Source organism: Electrona antarctica (genome assembly GCF_951216825.1).
Source record: "Electrona antarctica genome assembly, chromosome: 16".
NCBI lineage: Eukaryota > Metazoa > Chordata > Actinopteri > Myctophiformes > Myctophidae > Electrona > Electrona antarctica.
The window spans coordinates 37,393,371-37,411,075 of record NC_136797.1 but is presented as its reverse complement, the minus strand read 5'-3'; the positions used below and the strand labels follow the sequence as shown (position 1 = coordinate 37,411,075).

Genomic DNA, 17,705 nt, shown 5'->3' with positions numbered 1-17,705 from the left:
ATGTTTTAGGTTATTAGAGAAAGTAAAAGATGAGCGTAATTTTTTATTTACTGTTTTTAATTTGCTGCTTTCTTTAGTTTGAACGATTTTAGCTCTTTTTGACACAGGGGTGGGGCCATTCAAACTAGTGGCTAAATTTTACAACGATTTCTTTATTATTATTTACTATAGTCCTAGACCTCAGAAAAGTACATCTGGCCACAAAAGATCACATGATCTATTGAATGTGAAAGGGGAGGTGACAAACTGACATATTGAGCCACACAGTATGGCAGCCCCCTTGTATTCAGTTGTTCGTTCAGACACACAGAAAACAACTAGGCTACTGTGGCCAGATGTCATTTCCTGGGGTCTAGTAGGACTGGACTAATGACTATAGTAAATAATAATAAAGAAATCTCCGTAAAATAATGTAAAAAAAATACATATTTAGCCACTTGTTCGAATGCTCCCGCCCCCGTCAAAAATAGCTAAAATCGTTAAAACGAATAAAAGCAGCAAATGAAAAAAATTAACACACAACTTCTACTTTCTCTAATAACAACCTTACTCTTACTCCACACTGATGAAGTCTTGGTGTGTGCGACCCACTACCGTTATTTCTAATAACAACCTAAAACATGAACCTTGGTTGAAAAATATATATATTATTATTATCATTATTTTTATATTATAATGTCCTTTAATATTGAAAGTGTGAGAACTATAGGCCTACTGATTTAGAAGGCATTTTGTAGAATCTGCTCTTAATGGGTGTAGAAACTGTGTCAGTGTGTGACTGCAAGGGGTTAACATTTGCTCTGTCCAACAGACGGATTGCGTAACATCTGGCAGACATTCCACAAGTCTGTACGTGTTGCACCTTGGACAGACAGACAGAGACATCCGGCCCCTTGCACGAGCACAAGCTGAAACACCTTGGACAGACAGAGACGTCCCCTTGCACGAGTACAAGCTGAAACACCTTGGACAGACAGAGACGTCCCCTTGCACGAGTACAAGCTGAAACACCTTGGACAGACAGAGACGTCCCCACGAGGACCAACGCCGTCAACCAAAAAGACAAGATCGTGGAGGACATACAGTAGGTTACTATAAATTATATAGTACAGATTATATGCTATACATATAATCTGTAGATAATGTTACCAGTTAGTATATGCTAAAGTATGGCTATGGCCTGTACTAAAATGTATGTTCAATGGTAGATAGCAACTGCATGTATTTCCTAAAGTATATATATCATTTCCAAAATGTAAGAAACTAAGCCTTATGTTATAGCTGTGATGTGTGATCTTGTAAAACTTGCTGTTTACTTAAAATGTGAGTGCTTTTACTTTGGTACTTTTATATTTGTATCTATTTTGATGCCTATACTTTTTAATACAGAATTTGATTTCAAGTTTTGAATAAAGGACTTGTAACAGAGTATGTTTATATTGTGGTATTGCAATTGTTTACTAAAGTAAAACATGCAAGTACCTTTTTCCAGTACAGCTCATGCTGCACATTGTTGTTTTAATCAAATCAGGCTGTTTGCATTTAGAGCAAAATTCCCTCCTTTTATGGTGAAGAAAGAGTTGAGTGTTCATTTTGCCAAAGTTGGATAATAGTTTTAAGTCTTTTGAATCAAATTCCATTTAGTTTTAGTCATATTGTAGTCATCTGAAATGTTTTAGTTTTAGTCTAGTTATTAGTTGATTTATATAATTTGGCAGGACGTGATGGCGTCGTAAAATCTACAAGCTCACAAGCTTGTAGATCGTATATTTTCAGAGCACGACACCAAGCATAAAATTACTTCTTGGTTCTACTGGATCTCTTCTCAACTAGTCCCTCCTTAACATGTTAGTCTAGTTTTTATTTGTTGATGAAATTGTCAGTATATTTAGTCATAGTTTCAGTCATCATAATTTCATTTCGTTTTCGTCAGTGAAAAAAGGTAGTCGAGGGGATTAGTATAACATAACATGTATGTTCCATTCAAATCTCAGACCTGCCAACATTTTTTGTCAGTTTTAGTCGGCAAAATTAACACTGGTGTTGGAAGAACATCTTATCAATACATCAATACTGCAATATGAAAAAATGCTGTTTACAAGTAAAAAGAACTGTATTTAAATATGTACTAGAGTAAAAGTGCAAAAGTGTTGGCATCAACATAGTCATTGGCAAAACTTGTCAATCCTTTCACAACGAGCAGATCTACAAGTACAGAACGCGTTGCAAACTTGCATCCCAAAGGGCTTGTAGATCTGATATCTTTTAATAAGTGACAAATTTTTAGCAATTTCAGAACTTTCACGTTGGTGCCAATATAGTTTAACTCAATGAAATGTCTTTAATACAGGCGTTCTAACATGTAAACAGAGTATGTTTTCTATTTTGTGTTATTGATACTTATTGATACTATTACTTCCTGGCAGGTAAAATGGTGGAGCTGACTCATATGATTGACAGCGAGGTGTTTTTGGCGTTCTCCACACACGCTACCGTGGTCGTTGTGAAGATGATGCTGATGTCACCGCTTACTTCCTACTTCCGTCTGACCAGGAAGGTAGCACGCTTTATACTAATGCCAACGCTCACTACCTATTCCGTTTAACCAGTGAAACTGTGTGCGCTTGTTGGGGGTAATTTATCAACAATGACCGGCACGGGGTATATTATCCCTCGCTTATGCATTTTAGACCCAACCTTAATATCGTCTCTGTCGGGTGGAAACCTCATATGTCCAAAACTATTACTTTCAGGATTACAATTCAAAAGTAGCAGAAGTAGCAGATCGACAAGCTCAAAACGTCTCAGTAAAATGTACTGTGTACAATGTACCTTTATGCCGGCTGGCATGTAGGGCAGCAACAAAGGATCTCCACTTCAGTCTGTCCTGGGACAGAGATCCTTTGTTGCTGCCCTACATGCCAGCCGGCATAAAGGGCAGTAAGTAAGTAAGTAAGTACAATGTACCTCGAAAAGCAAGTGATTAGAAAACAACTTGTGATACAGTATGTATTCTTTTATAGGCTATTCCTGGACCGATTATATGACAATGGTCGCAATCGTTAAATAGTGTTTGTTCAAGCTGGTTCAGCCTGCGCCATCCACAGCCATGTATTTCATTAACTAGGACCAATTTCTTGAAGATAAAGTTGAAAATAAGTTAAGTTTATTAAGTTTAAAGATGGAGTGCCACGATTTCTTTCCACCCTAAAACATGATCATCAGGTATTATTATAATATAAGGAGGAAGTACTTTTTCCAAAAAGTGTACAGTATTTGTTAAAATCATGCTTGTATGTGGACACGCCCACCAGTTCATTAAGTATGCCTGGTTTGCCTGGTGGGTGGTGATCCACCTGAACTGAAGCCGCACCCACAGCTGTAGTTGTATGATAAAGAGGGAGGGGTTAGGGGAGGGGCTGATAGTGTGATGTCACTATATTACTGTTTATTTCATTGGCCCGTTTGACTGTCAAGGGTTCAGCCTCCAGGAAGAAACCCTAAATACAACGTTAATACACCATTGCACAAAAAAACGACTCCAAGGTAGACACCTCACCTCACCTCACACATGAAAAACTGGAAAAACTGGCACTCCATCTTTAACTTTAACTAACTATTCATGGGGAGCGTCGGGTTTAAAAACACAGAACATTTCATTTTTACATTTTACAACTTCACCTCTTCTCGTGTGACTTGTCTTGGTCTCCAGGTGTTTGCAAACGTGGAGGACACCAGGTTAGTGTCCAGGGAAGAGGACAGGAAGCTGGTCCGTGTGGATCCGGACGTGGAGCGAGTACGAAGGTACGACTCCGTCTGCAAGCTCACGACACGTAGCGGATCTCACATCCGCTATACGTGTGAGAGAGGATTCATTTCGGGATCATGTGTTACGGAGTCAAGTGTGGACTATACTTGGGGGCACGGTGGCACAGTCGGTAGCGCTGTCGCCTCACAGCTAAGGTCCTGGGTTCGATTCTCGCTGTGGGCGCTGGGGGCGTGCTCTCTCCTCTGCATCATCAGTGCTCATACCCTGGGTGGGGTTGGTAAAAGGGCCTTTCTGTTTAGTAATCCTGGTCTCTAAACTGCCTCCACCTGACCAGCCAGGGCACCTGATGGAGGGGAAAGGAACTGGTTGGAATAACGTGTTCCACCCGTTCCTTCCACACGCTACGTCCAACCGGGGACACCCCCCCCTGTCAGGTGATAAGAAGCCAGGTGATAAGAAGCAGCTTTAACTAACTTCTTTCTATGCATGAGGACATGCATAGAAAGAAGCATGAGGTCAGTCCATTGCTCTCCCCAGGTTGGCAGAGGAAGTGTGTAGCGCCAATGGATTACATTAGATAATGTCATTATCTTAATACATTAGATAATGACACATGGGTGAAAAAAAGGGTTGCAAAATCGTAGGAATTTTTTTTTTAATTAAAATTAAATAAAAATAAGTGTGGATTACTCTGATCCACAGATGTCACCAGAATGATTTGGAGAACGTCGTTCCCTTCGTTCTGATTGGTCTGCTGTATTCTCTGACTGGACCGGACCTGGCCACGGCCCTGATCCACTTCCGGGTCTTTGCGGCATCCCGGATCTGCCACACGGTGGCGTACGTGAGCCCTCTGCCCCAGCCAATCAGAGCCCTGAGCTGGATGACCGGCATGGTGGTCACCTTGTCTATGGCCTACAGGGTGCTCACTACCGCCACCTACCTGTAGAGATGACTTCGCTATGGCCTACATCACTGTTTCCCAAACACTGGGTCAGGACCCCTTTGTGGGTCGTGGAAACACTTTTGGGTCTCTTTATGTTTTTGTTTCCTACATTCCTAATTTCCTACATTATTATTTCAAAATACAAAAAAATAAAAGCATGAATTAAAAAACTAAATTCAATGTTTTTCTAGAAATTGTTTAATATATATTTTTGAGGGGGGAAATGACCACACACACACACACACACACACACACACACACACACACACACACACACACACACACACACACACACACACACACACACACACACACACACACACACACACACACACACACACACACACACACACACACACACACACACACACACACACACACACACACACACACACACACACACACACACACCCACACCATGTTTTAAGGTTTATCAGAGATCTTTCTCTCTCTCTCACACATCCAGAACGACTCCTCATCACATGGTGAAACATGGCATCCATGCTGAGAGGCTCCAGCACAAAGTCTGTCCATCCCAGATGTTTCCTCCGTGTCTGACTGCCAATTATCCTGGAACCTACAATAGATAAATAAACAACCTCTATGTGTACAAATAATCAACACATATGATGGTACATACTGTGTGTGTGTGTGTGTGTGTGTGTGTGTGTGTGTGTGTGTGTGTGTGTGTGTGTGTGTGTGTGTGTGTATATAATGTTACATCTTACGTAATGTTATGTTGTGGTGAGAGTGGTGCTCCATCCTCCCATTGCCATTCTCCATTGTCATTGGTAGACAGACCAATCCAGACCGGTCCAATCATCTCCTTTGGAATTAGTTCCAGGATAAACTTCTGTTTTAAACGGACATGCATCTTTTAATTGTTAATTTAATTTTAAATAAGTCTCTAGACGGGTGGTACACCAGAATTCTGCATGCATTACTTAACATCAGCAAGAGTACACATGTTACCAACAACAATCTGTACGATGCCTTGGGTGAGCCAGAAAATAGCAGCCAGGACAATGAGACTAGCAGGACACTGCCAAAGACACCAAGAGCTGCCAGCCAGCAACGTTAGTGCTGTGGGAACCAACACGCGGGACGTGACCGGTGTGTCTTACATGTGGATGTAAGACACAGGAGCGCAAAGCACAAACAAACTGGCCAGATATATGGAGATGAGAACCGGGATAACTGGAAGCGACGATGGAGGGCTCGTCTGAGGACAACCTAGAGAGAGCATGCATTGTCTATTTGCATCGTTCCCAACTTGCGTCATTCCTAAGCTGGCGTAGGCCGGTGCTCAACGGGCACCTGTCTATTTGCAAAGGAGAAGGAGACACCATGCATAGCTCACCTGTTCCTCGTCGCTGTTAATGACCAGCAGGTGTGAATGATCCTTTTTACACTTTCTTCTGGCGTCCATCCACGTTCTCTTTCTCCTGGAGACACGATAACAACTGTTCCCCAAACACCTCCAGTTGTTGGTGCAAACTGTACCTTCGGTTTTATACAACAACATGGCACGTGTGTTACTGTTATGCAAGGGATAATAAATGCTGCACCGGTAATTGTTGAGAAATAATGCACAGGATGATTAAACACCAAGCGAGATGTTTAATCATCCTGAAGGGGGTTATTCTAAAGTAGAGTATATTATCGCGCTTATTACGGGGCTACTTAATACATGAATTGATAAATTGACCCAAAAGTAACAATAAAAAAAGGATTTCCTTATCCTTTCCTTATCAACAAAGAAGTGTTGATCAAATATTATCAATTTTAGGTTACTGCATCGCCAATTTCTCACTTAAAATGTTCAAAAACATTCTTGAGAGCAATGTTTAGTTGTGTTTGTTTACATGGCTGTCACATTGGATACCGACTAAAATTCATGCAGCGCAGATCTGTTTAGAGCTGATCGGTCATTATCCAGAAATAGCACACCGCTGAATTCAGCAATTGACCAATCAGAATCAAGCATTCAACCAAGCCGCGTAATAAAAGGTAACAAAACAACATGACATGCTGTGTTATAAAACAACATGACACTACAGCACACAGCTCAGAAAGAGGAAAGTCTTCAGCATTTAAAATGTCATGCATGCAAAGCCATGCAATATAACACTGGTTTTCAATGTGCTGCCCTGTGACTATGGGCACAAATGGGGTCACAAATGGACCCCTAACTCTCAGAGTGAAATTAGCCCTGAGGATTTCACAGTGTAGGTTGGGGTCCAAGACATTAAAAAATAAATACAAATAAATAAACTTGTTAGGATTCCAATAGTATATATATATAGTTAGGAGGGGGGTGTGCATTTTTATCCGACATACCATAGGACCGACATGCGGAAACAACGATCGGATTAAGGTTGGCGAACATGCGTTAAGGTTGGCGACCGGATTAAGGTTGGCGAACATGCATTAAGGTTGGCGAACATGCGTTAAGGTTGGCGACCGGATTAAGGTTGGCGAACATGCATTAAGGTTGGCGAACATGCGTTAAGGTTGGCGACCGGATTAAGGTTGGCGAACATGCATTAAGGTTGGCGAACATGCGTTAAGGTTGGCGACCGGATTAAGGTTGGCGAACATGCATTAAGGTTGGCGAACATGCGTTAAGGTTGGCGACCGGATTAAGGTTGGCGAACATGCGCTGCTCACGTGCTTGCGGTTATGGTTAGGTTAGGGTTTGAGGTAGGTTGTCGTTCTAATGACAGTCGGACCAATAGTATGTCAGAACTAGCTTTAGTTCCTGTATAGAACAAAGCGGAGATCCGGGCACACTTAATGTTAAAAAAGGAGGAAAACTTTATTGAACCGACATGTTTCGACCTATACGGTCTTCATCAGGGCTAACAAAACACAGAGCAACAAACTCATTAAATAGGGCTGGAGACAGGTGGGGACCAGTCCAGCAATTAACCACTTAGAAGCAGATCACGTGGTTCAACTCATTACATTGTTATTACATAAGAACAATCAGGCAATCATTAAGTAGAAAAAAGGAAACGTGTGAAAAAGGAACCATCAAATGAAAAAGTACACTTAAAGCTATCAAAGGTTAATATAGAGCCCAAATGAACCTATAAAAAGCACATGAAGTCTATGTCCTCATTCAGGCCAGGCGGGGTAATTGCATCCAGGGTGTGAATCCAGAAACCCTGGATGCAATTACCCCGCCTGGCCTGAATGAGGACATAGACTTCATGTGCTTTTTATAGGTTCATTTGGGCTCTATATTAACCTTTGCTACTATTACTATTGTCTGTGTCCTCCGATATACATGTTATATGCTGATGAAGACCGTATAGGTCGAAACATGTCGGTTCAATAAGGCTTTCCTCATTTTTTAACATAGAGTGTCCCCGGATCTCCGCTTTGTTCTATATAGATGTGGTATCCCGATTGATCCCAGGAGCACCTTTTTACTATTTTTACATTTTTTATACCTGCACACCTCCTGAGCACCTGGTTGCTTCCTTGCCTCTAGCTTTAGTTCCTGTTAGGAGGATCCAAGTGGAGTGCAACTCTGAAAGTATACTCGATAGAACCAAATTGAACGAAGTTGATTTTGTCGACTAAAATTTATTTTGGCTGATTTTACACTTCATTTGCTGAAAATAGCCAATCTTCTAGCTCAAAGTGCAAAACACCAGAGCGCAACCACGCATAAAATGACTTGTCTACTGGATCTCTTCTCCACTAGTCCCTCCCTAACATTTAGTCTAGTTGTCAAAGTATATTTATAGTCTTAGTTCTAGTCATCATAACAGTATTAAACACTACAGTGTGTTACAGACACACATATGCATGTTGGAGACTTCTGGTTCAGTTGAGTTAGCACAAAACATCAGCCAGTTATCTACAGTAGGTAGTGGGAAAAGACAAAAAACTTGTAGTTTGTACCATTTAAACATTCACGGTCCTTCTTCAAGTTGACCATCTCTGCCCGTAGCCGATTTCTATCTATATTGACTGTCATAGAATATGAATAACAATTATGACTTCTGTCTTTATTGACTGTCATAGAGCATGAATAATAACGCAAATGCATCAAAACATACTATAACAAATAATATATAAAACCATCAGTGTGTGTGTGTGTGTGTGTGCGCATACACTCACATTGTACAGTCACTACAGTGAGTCCTATGATCACGGTCAGCAGTAGAAAACACATCAGTCCTAAACCCACTGCAGCTCTGAAGGAAGCAGTGTGTTCCCCATGGACAGGGACTGAAAAAACAAGTTATCAGACATAAATTAACCTTTGCATGGTCATCAAGGCTAGGTCAAGTGCTGCAGGCTTAGCACTAATAGCTTGTAATGAATAATTATCGTCTCTGTCGGGTGGAAACTTCATATGTCCAAAATAGGGATGTGCAATTAATCGGTCATCACATATAACGGTATCGGCCTTAAAATGCAATGCAATCGATATCAAAATATTATTTTATAATTATGTTGAAAAATAAACAAAAAAGCATGAAAAAGCCCTTTATGATGATGAAGGCTGCAGATTCTATCAGTGTGTTCAGGGGAAGCTTTCAAAACAAGTTTGACCATTTTTAAATAAAAATACAACATTCAAGCTATTTATGTTGGGATATGGGCCAACATTTCAATAATAGTTTTGGAATAAAGAGGCATTTTTTAAAAAAATTCAGTGGTTGTACCCTTTTTTCAGAATGGACAAAAGTATATTTTTTAAATACAGAATGAGATCATATCGACATTGGTTATATGAGTTATCGGCCATAACAGCAATTCATTATATCGGATATTGATATTTGCCAAAAAATGTCATACAGCCCTAGTCCAAAACAGTTACTTTTCAGGATTCAAATTCAAAAATAGCAACCATAGCAGATCGACAAGCTCAAAACGCATTACCTCGCACCACATTTCAAGCTTGTAGTTTCTGCTATTTTTGAGACTAGTGGGATCAAGTAGGGCGCCAATTAAAAAAACAATAAAGTTAAAATATGAGGTTTCTGATCGACAGCAACAATATGTATTATATATATGTTAGCTTGTGGGTTATACTCTATCCCAGTGGTTCTCAACCAGCGGTCCTCAACCAGTGGTCCGGGGACCACCAGTAGTCCTTGAGGGGGTTTCAGGTGGTCCCCAGGCTGCTAAATGGAGAGTTGGTAACCAAATGGGCCCTTACAGATCTTTAACTCTTGGGTGTAAAATGAGACCCTTACGGGTCCATGTCCAAATATTCTAAGTTATAATATTTTCAAATGCCAAATAAATAATGGACCCTGATATGCAAAGTTTTGAAAACCTGCACTTCTCTATCCTGTTGTATTGTATGTGTGTGAGTGCATTCCTATTTCCTACCTGGCAGCTGACTCGTCCCAGGGTCCTGCATGCCGTTTGAAGTGTTCTCCACCACCCAGGGGTTTTCATATATGGTCAGATTGTCTTGAGACACGTAGATGCTCACTATCTTTTCCACCTCAAGGTGGAACTGCTCTGCGGTGGCATCTTTCTCGCCGCCAGGATGTTCCTCGGACATCGTTTTTGTTCTTCAAATAGCTTTCTATACTATAAGTTATAACGACCACAAAATATGTCCTGTAATTTAGACGTTAGTTCTCCGTCTCTGCTGAACCCTGGTCCACTTGTCTCTGGTCTGTTTTTACTGATATATAATACTGTGATTGTAGTATAATAAGCTCTTCTCTGGTCTGTTTTTACTTCAATCTATACTGTGATTGTAGTAGAAAATCCTCGTTTTTTTATTGCAATCGACTGTGTTCTCTGCTGTGTTCTATGTCAACACTACTTACTGTGTTTGTAGAAGAGAAAGGGAACAACTTAAGTCAAAACAGGGAAGTATAGTTGTAGATGTGTATTGTGTACCGTATAGAGGAAGTTATAGCTGACGCAGGTGACCTGTTGGGTTTCACCTGAATAGCATCTGAACTTACTGTATAGGCACAAGTAGCGTTTTGCACATTTTCTTTCTAACACATTGCGATGGCTTTTTCTGTATTCGATATTTTTGTCATATGTAAATATTTCAGCTCAATAAAGCTTCATTCACTCTCGGGCAGCCCCATGACAGTTAAAGGGATATTTTACTTTCAATAACATTTTGGGTAATTTTATCGTCTAATCTGGCTTTTGTGAACACACCACAGCTGCAGCAGATGAGACTAATTAATTAGAGAGACAGAGAGAGAGATGAGTGTGTGTGTGCGTGAATTGAATAAAGCTGCAGAGCATCAGTAATCAGCAGAAAGAGAGAGACATGTTAGTGCTGTTGTATACCACAATTGAAGGGGTTCTCGCCCAGGCGTTTCCTTTTGTTTTGAAAGGGAAATGCATGTGGTCTCCGAGGCTACTTCTCCACTAGTTCCTGCCAGACATTTTAGTCCAGTTTTTAATTGTTGACAAAATTGTCAGTATATTTAGTGTGATGCATTGTGAGCTTGTAGATCTGCTATTTAGTATATTTAGTCTTAGTTTTAGTCATTGTAGCTTAATCTTTTTGTTTTCCTCTGTGAAAAAATTAGTTTTCATAGTCATAGTTTTAGTCACTGAAATCAACACTATTACGGAGCGACACAAATTTGCAAACATTTGGCATCCATTTGTTTCTAAGGCATTACTCGGATGAAGGCCATCAGGATAAAATGGACGGTCCCAAAACAGATACAAAATGGTGAATAATTCACATCTCCGTGAACGCAACAGTGTGGGTTGTGCGCCGGAGATGTAAACAGAGGCTGCTGCTGAAGAGATTAAGGAGACATATAAAATAGATTGGTTTGTTCTGAATAACGATCATTGGTCTTCACATGAAGGACAATCATTGTGACGAAGGAGGGTAGAGGTACTAATTGCCAAAAGCCAACAAATGTCTCTTCAGTGGAGACTAGTCCAATGTAGGCGTCTGGCGAAACTCCAAGGGGAGAGAATTCCAGAGGACAGGGGCTGCCACATTGACGGCTATATCGCTGAGGGTCCACTTTTTTGCGTGACGGATGGTGAGTGGTTGGTGGCAAGTGGGACGTCTGCAGTGGTTGGTGGCAAGTGAGACCCCCACTCTGGATTCCCACACTGATGACATGATCATTGACCACAGCTGTGTCCACTACCTCCATTGAGTTTGTATGGAAGCTGCACAGCCAAGCGAGTCAGTCCCAAGCGTTTCCCTGTGTCCACTACCTCCATTGAGTTAGTATGGAAGCTGCAAAGACAAGCGAGTCAGTCCCAAGTCTTTCCCTGGTTTCACATAGAGTGACCCCACTGGTGACGTTATCATTGTCCGCAGCTGTGTCCAGTACACTGCTGGAAGGGGTGGGCGAGGGCTGGGGTTTAGTAGGGGAACTCGGGAAACTCGGGGAGAGCAGGGGGAGTTAAGGGCTTTTCCCCCGGATGAGTCCTCATATGTCTTTTCAGTGTATGATTTGTAGTAAAGCTTTTACCACATACAAAGCAAGAAAAGGGTGTGTCCCCGGTATGAGTACGCATGTGTGTTTTCAGTGATTGATTTGTAGTAAAGCTTTTACCACATATAAAGCAAGAAAAGGGTGTGTCCCCGGTATGAGTACACATGTGCGTTTTCAGAGTTTGAAATAAGCTAAAGCGTTTGCTACAAACTAAACAAGCAAATGGCTTTTCCCCTGTATGAGTCCTCATGTGTGATTTCAGAAGTCCAGATTGCTTAAAGCTTTTGCTACAAACTGAACACGCAAAAGGCTTTTCCCCTGTATGATTCCTCATGTGCGTTTTCAGATTATGAGATAAACTAAAGTTTTTCCTACAAACTAAACAAGCAAATGGCTTTTCCCCTGTATGAGTCCTCATGTGTGATTTCAGAAGTCCAGATTGCTTAAAGCTTTTGCTACAAACTGAACACGCAAAAGGTTTTTCCCCTGTATGATTCCTCATGTGCGTTTTCAGACTTTGAGAATAGCTAAAGGTTTTGCTACAAACTAAACAAGCAAATGGCTTTTCCCCTGTATGGATCCTCATGTGTGTTTTCAGATTTTTACATTCCCTAAAGCTTTTGCTACAAACGGAACAAACAAAGGGCTTGTTCCCTGTATGAGTCCCCATGTGTGTTTTCAGATGTCCAGATTGGTTAAACCTTTTGATACAAACTGAACAAGCAAAGGGCTTGTCCCCTGTATGAGTCCTCTTGTGTGTTTTCAGATCTTGAGATCGGCTAAAGCCTTTTTGACAAACGGAACAAGCAAAGGGTTTGTCTCCTGTATGGGTACTCCAGTCATCACTGTCTTCAGTAATGTCAGATTCAGAACTGTGTGAAGAGAGGAGCTGGTCATAACTAGTTGGTTGTGATGTTCCACAGTGCTCTACATCAGCTTGTGTTTTCATGTGTTGAGTTGAGGTGCTGGCTAGAGGCTCTGTCTCTCTGTTTTCATCATCATCTTCACTTTTCACTGATAGTAATGTCAACGATGACCCTGCAGCCTCCTCTGGTCTTTGAAGTAACTCCTCCTCCTGTTCATCTTTAATCTGTGGAGGTTCTAGTTTCACCTGGACCAGAATGGGACTCATCTCCTGTTGTTCCTCTTTAATCTGTGGAGGTTCTAGTTTCACCTGGACCAGAATGGGTCTCATCTCCTGCTGTTGCTCTTTAATCTGTGGAGGTTCTAGTTTCACCTGGGCTGGACTGGGACTCATCTCCTGCTGTTCCTCTTTCATCTGTGGAGGTTCTAGTTTCACCTGAACCAGACTGTGACTCATCTGCTGTTCAGGGGAAACCTTCTCTTTACACACAGGAAGGAGTGTGAGATCTACGAGGAGGAGAGAGGACGTAACATCAGCAGAGAACAAATCAATTTCTGATTGTATCAACCAATTGGTTTATTTTGTATTGATTATTGTAATTAGCTGGGGGCGAACTCTTAAGAAATCACCAAGATTTGGCTTTTGGTGACTAGTTTTTGAAATTTGACATGGTGTTAGGTATGGGTATAAGGTTTTCAAAAAGCTGTGCAAACGTGTTGGGCGCGCCGCCTAGTGGTCTGTTTGCACAGACTCAAATATTAGATACGTATCGGTATGGTTGAAAACCAAAATAATTGATTAAAGAGATTTTTCAATGGATTCTGTTACTATTGCGTGTGGTAAATAACATAGGCCTACTAAGATTTTAGGAAAAATTAACAAAGGCATCGTTCAAGATGTCATAAACTGTGGCTAAAATGAGCTAAAATGCCTATAAACTGGGATTTAATATGTAAAAAATCATAACAATTATGCACTACTTTTTGAATTTTGGCATGGTGCTAGGTATGGGCATAAGGTTTTCAAAAACCATCGCAAACTTGGTTCTCCCCCAAGTGCAATGAAACCACTATTAGATATGTCAGTATATGGTTGAAACGCCAAATAATTGATAGAAGAGATTTCTCTTCTTTCTGTTACTACAAACCGATCACTAGGTGGCAAGCCAAATTAAATTGCAATGGTTTTTGAAAACCTTATGGTCATACCACACCATGCCAAAATTAAAAATGCAGTTACCAAGTGCATAATTGTTGTTTTTAAACATGATGGCTTCCAGGAGCTAAAATGCCTATAAACTGGGATTTAATATGTTTTAAAAAATCATAACAATTATGCACTTGGTAAAAGATTTTTTAAATGTTGGCATGGTGTTAGTTTAGTTTTATAATTTCCTGTTTCTCATATCAGGGTAAAGATTGTTCCATCACAGCACGTCGCCAGGAGCAAGTAATGTTCCCCCCTACTGACTCACCTGCCACTGAGTGAGGAGCTCCCACCGGAGGGACATAGAGCCTTTTTCCTACTCCTCCCACCCAACACTCCCTGCTGACAGGTGTCGCTCCAGCCTGTACCATTACGTGCAGTCTTCCTGATAAAGTCTTAAACCTTATGGTGCCTGAGAAAGCGTGTGTGTGTGTGTGTGTGTGTGTCTCACTTGTGATCCTCAAGGGTGAAGATGGGAGTCATGCAGGCAGCAGTCCTCAAGGGGGCAGCAGAGCTCAGGTCTTCAATGAGGGCTGCTGAGTCGGAATCACTGGTAGTCGTAGACATCTGATTTATACAATTTAGGCATTTAGTAATCCAGATCGATTTACAGTAAGCAAGAACAAAAAACATGGTAATAGAGTGCTATATCTACATACAATTCAAGTTACATAAATTGAGCCTATGCAGCAGCATACTCCTGTAGGAGGTCGAGGCTAGGGCAAGTACTATAGCAAGTGCTATGGGCTATATTAAGATGGAGCCTGAAGAGGTGCGTTTTCAGACTGCATCGGAAGATTGGGAGTGAATCTGCAGTTCTGATACGCGCACACACACACACACACACACACACACACACACACACACACACACACACACACACACACACAGTATATGGTAAATGGTGCATTTATATAGCAATTTTATAAAGTGATTTACATAGACAGAGGCCCCTTTTCCACCGGTTGGTTCAAACCGGTTCAGTTCTTAGTCCATGAGCCAGAGCTCCAAAATTGGAACGTTAATTATGAATTGAGTGGGCAAAACCATACCTATATTAGATTGTTATCACCATGAAACTTCCCCAATTGAGTACTCACACGAAGACAATGATTTATTGTATTACAAATTTGACATTTTTAAATATGCAAATTAGGTATTATGTAGGAAAATATGCAAAAGAATCGAAAATATGAAAAAGCTACTACTGTGGAAGGGTTATCAACTTATCATGTATTCATTTACTTGTATTGATCCTATAAACAATTTAATATAGTAGGTCTAGTTTTTCCCACCAATTTTGGAACTCTGGCTCATGGACTAAGAACCAAAAAGAACTGAACCGGTTCCCATTGAGAACCAACTGGTGGAAAGGGGGTCTGTGTGCATTACATTCACCCATTCACACACACATTCATACACCGATGGCGGAGGAAACCATGCAAGGCACCAAACGTGCACATCGGGAGCAATTAGGGGTTCAGCGTCTTGCTCAAGGACACTTCAACACTACTGGGGGACCCGGGATCGAACTGGGAACCTCATGGTTCCCATCCGGCTGTTCTACCGGCCACTCTACCCCTGATCCACTGCCTCTTACTCAATTCATCTGAACAAGTCAAGAACCACTGTTGTATATAAGATCATTTCCACAAATGGAAATTTCTTTGGTGTTTATTTTTATTTATTTATTTGCTATGGTGTTTATAACCAGATTTTACATGTTTTTGCTGTTAATCTTGGCCCCAATTTACTTCAATTCAGCAAGCATTTTCTTCATTTTTAGAAGCAATGTTATACAAACCCCTTGTATTCAACACATCATGAGGTGAGTAAACAATAGAAATTAAGTAATGTATTGGGTGAAGACAATGCAGTTAACTCTCTCTCTCTCTCTCTCTCTCTCTCTCCTCTCTCTCCTCTCTCTCCCCCCCCCCCCCCCCCCCCCCCCCCACACACACACACACACACACACACACACTAAAGATGCTAATGTTCACAGCCTACAGTAATGCTTGCGCAACAGAAACGAGAAAAAATACCGGGGCGACCGAACATAACAGGGAACCGTATTGCTGGGAGTCAATGTTGGCAACCTAAACATAGATGCTATAAATGCTAATTTACTTGGGGCTAACAACATGATGGCAGTGGCACATGCACTTAATGTAAACAACTCAATATTCGGTCAGAATGTTAATCTAACCAATCCATAAACATAACAAGACATCATATAACAAGGGCTGGCATACTTATTTTGTACCTGAAAAGTGGAGATTAAATCAAGATTTAGCTAGTGGAATCCCACTGTGTCACTCCAGCGTTGCAGTGTTACAGAGAGATTGGTGACCTGCTGAAATATGTGACAAAACTGACAATCGTGTAGACATGATCATTGATTGATTGAAGAATTTATTAACAGTTTGCAGAATTACAGTACATTTCAAGCACAAACTCAATACAAAGGCTGTTAACTGTGAGTGGACGACCCAATTAAGCATTACACTTGTTTCCAATAGGGTCCACCATGTTCAAATCATCAAAACATTTAGAGACGTACAAATAGACACTTCTATAGACAGAACAGGAATTCATCATAAAGGAGGTAAAAAGGGAAAATAAATATATACAGTGAGGGGAAAAAAGGGGGGGGCGGGGGGGGGGGGGGGGGGGATTCAGATTTTACGGGGGCCAGTTTCGAATTGCAGCCATCCGTAGGTGCCCTTTGAGAGCGGTTTTGAAGGAGTCAAGGGATTCGCATGTCTTAATGACAGTTGGTAGGGCGTTCCACATTTTGGTGGCATAGGAGCGAAAATAATTTAGTCCCTTGTTTGTGCCGAATCTGGGTTGTACATGGTTCGTTGCACTCCCTCTGGTGTTGTGGGTGTGGACTTCGTTAACATTAAGGAAGTATCTAGACAGGTACATGGGTATCTTGGTGGTGTATCGAATCTTGTGGACCAGACCCATTGCAAGATGCTGTACTCTGTCGTCGACCCTAAGCCATTCCAGCCTGTCGAAGACAGAGGAAGAAAGTGGTAGTCGGCTGGGGCATAAAGGCCACTGTGACCTCGGGGCATGGGGCAACGACGGCCATGGCCTACATTTATTTAAAATTAATAATTATAATAAGACAATTGAATGCGGTCCCCTGCCCACCCGAAATAGTATTTCCAAATTTCAATACAGATTTTAAAACTTGAAATGGGACCTCCTGTATAATTAGTATTTACTTTTGGTACTTTAGTTTAAGTAGCCTACATTCTGAATGATCCCAATACTTTTGTACTTACTAAAGTAGGCTACATTTAGAATTCTGGAATTTTACTTGCAACACTGAGTATTGACTTTCACTTAGAATTTACTTTTTCCACCACTGCTAAATGACCTGGTGACCTAAGCTAATAAGGTGACGAGTCATAAGGTTGTTGTCAGTTACTGGGAAGTAGGAGGTTGTAGGAGAAAATGCTGATTTAAGAAAGCAGCTTTGTTGTGCACAAG

General features: G+C 41.2%; 2 protein-coding genes across 4 annotated transcripts; one reads left to right on the top strand and one right to left on the bottom strand.

Annotated features, from left to right (window-relative positions):
- The first annotated feature begins 811 nt into the window (after positions 1-811).
- Positions 812-5,317, top strand: LOC306939621 (microsomal glutathione S-transferase 1-like). Of its 3 annotated transcripts, XR_013791893.1 has the most exons (5): positions 812-1,088; positions 2,427-2,557; positions 3,713-3,804; positions 4,472-4,799; positions 5,182-5,317. XR_013791893.1 is itself a non-coding variant. In XM_079524255.1 (4 exons), exons 2-4 carry the CDS (start codon positions 2,432-2,434, stop codon positions 4,716-4,718), a joined length of 465 nt encoding a protein of 154 aa, XP_079380381.1. In that variant the 5' UTR covers positions 812-1,084; positions 2,427-2,431; the 3' UTR covers positions 4,719-4,846. The 3 variants fall into 3 exon arrangements, 2 of the variants coding, with proteins under 2 accessions (XP_079380381.1, XP_079380380.1); XM_079524255.1 differs by lacking the exon at positions 5,182-5,317 and having other exon boundaries at positions 812-1,084; positions 4,472-4,846; XM_079524254.1 differs by lacking the exon at positions 5,182-5,317 and having other exon boundaries at positions 4,472-4,846.
- LOC306939620 (CD209 antigen-like protein D) lies at positions 4,988-16,545 on the bottom strand. The gene is made up of 8 exons (XM_079524253.1): positions 16,468-16,545; positions 14,656-14,771; positions 10,074-13,504; positions 8,850-8,960; positions 8,631-8,699; positions 6,076-6,218; positions 5,444-5,568; positions 4,988-5,292 (listed from the first exon to the last, which is right to left on the bottom strand). Exons 3-8 carry the CDS (start codon positions 10,249-10,251, stop codon positions 5,139-5,141), a joined length of 780 nt encoding a protein of 259 aa, XP_079380379.1. The 5' UTR covers positions 10,252-13,504; positions 14,656-14,771; positions 16,468-16,545; the 3' UTR covers positions 4,988-5,138.
- Positions 16,546-17,705: the final 1,160 nt, after the last annotated feature.